General features: G+C 47.1%; 1 protein-coding gene across 1 annotated transcript; it reads right to left on the reverse strand.

Moving 5' to 3' along the window:
- LOC112282577 (sufE-like protein 1, chloroplastic/mitochondrial) lies at positions 1-1,761 on the reverse strand. Its single transcript, XM_024520334.3, has one exon. The coding sequence runs from the start codon at positions 1,349-1,351 to the stop codon at positions 251-253; it is 1,101 nt and encodes a 366-aa protein (XP_024376102.1). The 5' UTR covers positions 1,352-1,761; the 3' UTR covers positions 1-250.
- Positions 1,762-2,033: the final 272 nt, after the last annotated feature.

A 2,033-nucleotide genomic window follows, 5' to 3' on the forward strand; every position in this document is an offset into this window, starting at 1 on the left:
TTCCGAGAAGAAATATTTAATATAATATTGCATGGGTTCGCTATGTGGTCCTCGTCAGGCGAGTGAGAGCCAAATGGCCATGTCTTTACATTGGTTCACGAGAAATGAACACTTTGGGAACGCACAACACATCATTTGAAATGACTCTTGCTTGCTTAATGGCTAATTCCTATGAAAATAAATGGTAAAATGAGGTGCCAGATCTATGTGGCATTATAGAATTTACTTGATGTATTACAAAGATGTATTTCTAGGGTTTGTCGGAAATCTCAGCTGGGGTTTTGGTGACGAGGGAAAGAGCGTGCAGACCATTCTGAAGCTCCTCCTGCAGTAGTCCATAGATAAGACGATGTCGCTTCACGAGGCTCAATCCTTGGAACTCTTCCGAAACAACCTTCACGTTGAAATGAGTCTCGGAAGAGCCTCTTGATGCGCCAGCATGGCCCGCGTGTTGATGAGATACATCCTCCACCTCTATTAGCACGGGGTTCAACCTTTCCGAAAGCTTCCTCTCGATACTATCCCTCACCGTCATCACCTTCTCTTCCCTTGGTTTTGAGTCATTCCCGGGAAGTAAAGCATCTGGTTGATTAGGCTCAGGATCCGTTGCAGTAGATGACGCAGCGCTGTCAGATTTCGGAACAGAAGATTCCACGTATGACTGCATCGTCTTCTTCTGCATAAGTTTCAGCATGTTGAGAAAGCCATTGCTTCGCGACGGGGTGAGGCTCTGTTGCAACCCTAGCTTCTGAACAAAATCTGGGGAAACCTTTAAAACCTCCGCAGGGGTCGCACCAGAAAGTCCATTGACTAGAAGGGCTGCCAGGCCCTTTGTGAGAGCAGAATCCGACTCAGCCTCGAAGTAAACACGCCCGTCCTCGCCAAGCTTACACACCACCCACACTTGCGACACGCAGCCATCCACTTTGTTCTCCGGTATGCAGAACTCCTTCGCAAGAGGCTTCAGTTTCTGACCATAATAGAGCAGCTGTTGATACCGCGCGCGCTGTTCTCCTACCGCCTGAAACAATCGCACGATCTCGCGCAGCTCGGCCGGAAGATCTTCCTCGACAGTTTGAGTCTCCTGCTGTTGTGCCGCCGACGAAAAGCTCCAGTCTCTCCTCGAGCTCAAAGCTTGAATTCCCAAAGAAATTCTTCTCCGCAAATTAGAGCTCTTGTTGAGCTCAACACACGAAATTCGGCAGATGGGTGTCCCCCGCAAAAGAGGCTTGGGAAAAGTAAGACACGGCTGGAGATGGATCCCTGTCGCCACAAAGGCAGAGCCTGAGTGGCGAGAAAGAGACGCAGGTGCAGAAGAGCAAGACACCATGGTCATGGCCATAGCCGACATTTACGATGCTCTCATCTGCCAGCACCAATCTACTCAACACAGAAAACTCCAAAATGTAGATAAAACCTGGAAAATATTTACAGATCCACACGTCTGAGACCGATTACACAAATTCCCACCAATTCCCCAAGCGGCCACCTCGGGATAACTCAACACACAATGCAACCCGCTCAAAATTCCTATAGCATTACAAATACGGTAACCCAAACCAAGAAAACGAATCGAAACACGAAAGAATCACTCTAAATTCCCACGAAGCGCTTAATTTCGCGAGGAACATTTCACAAAGAGGCAAGACCTAGCGGCTGCGGAACGGTCCAGCAGCGATTGACAAAAATCTGACGATGTGCCTACACCACAAACACAAGGTGGCGTCCCACGATGATGTGAACTGACGGAGTGATTTGGAATTTCTTCATGTTTCGGACCCTCAATCGGCGGATTCGACGACCCTTCCGGTCGCGTCACCGACTTTCAATGCTGATGGCTCTCGGTGAGTCCACGCTGCACAATACGTATTCTATATCGTATACATACGTATCCCAGGTAATCTTGAATTATTTACGTAATCCCAGAAAATCTTATACCTTATATTTTCTATAAAAATTCTCATATTAGGTCAAGATTTTAAAATGTCATTTTGAAGTAGGGATTGCAAAATACAACAGTAGATTTGGATCTA

This window comes from Physcomitrium patens, chromosome 5, assembly GCF_059467195.1.
Source record: "Physcomitrium patens ecotype Gransden chromosome 5, ASM5946719v1, whole genome shotgun sequence".
Taxonomy (NCBI): domain Eukaryota; kingdom Viridiplantae; phylum Streptophyta; class Bryopsida; order Funariales; family Funariaceae; genus Physcomitrium; species Physcomitrium patens.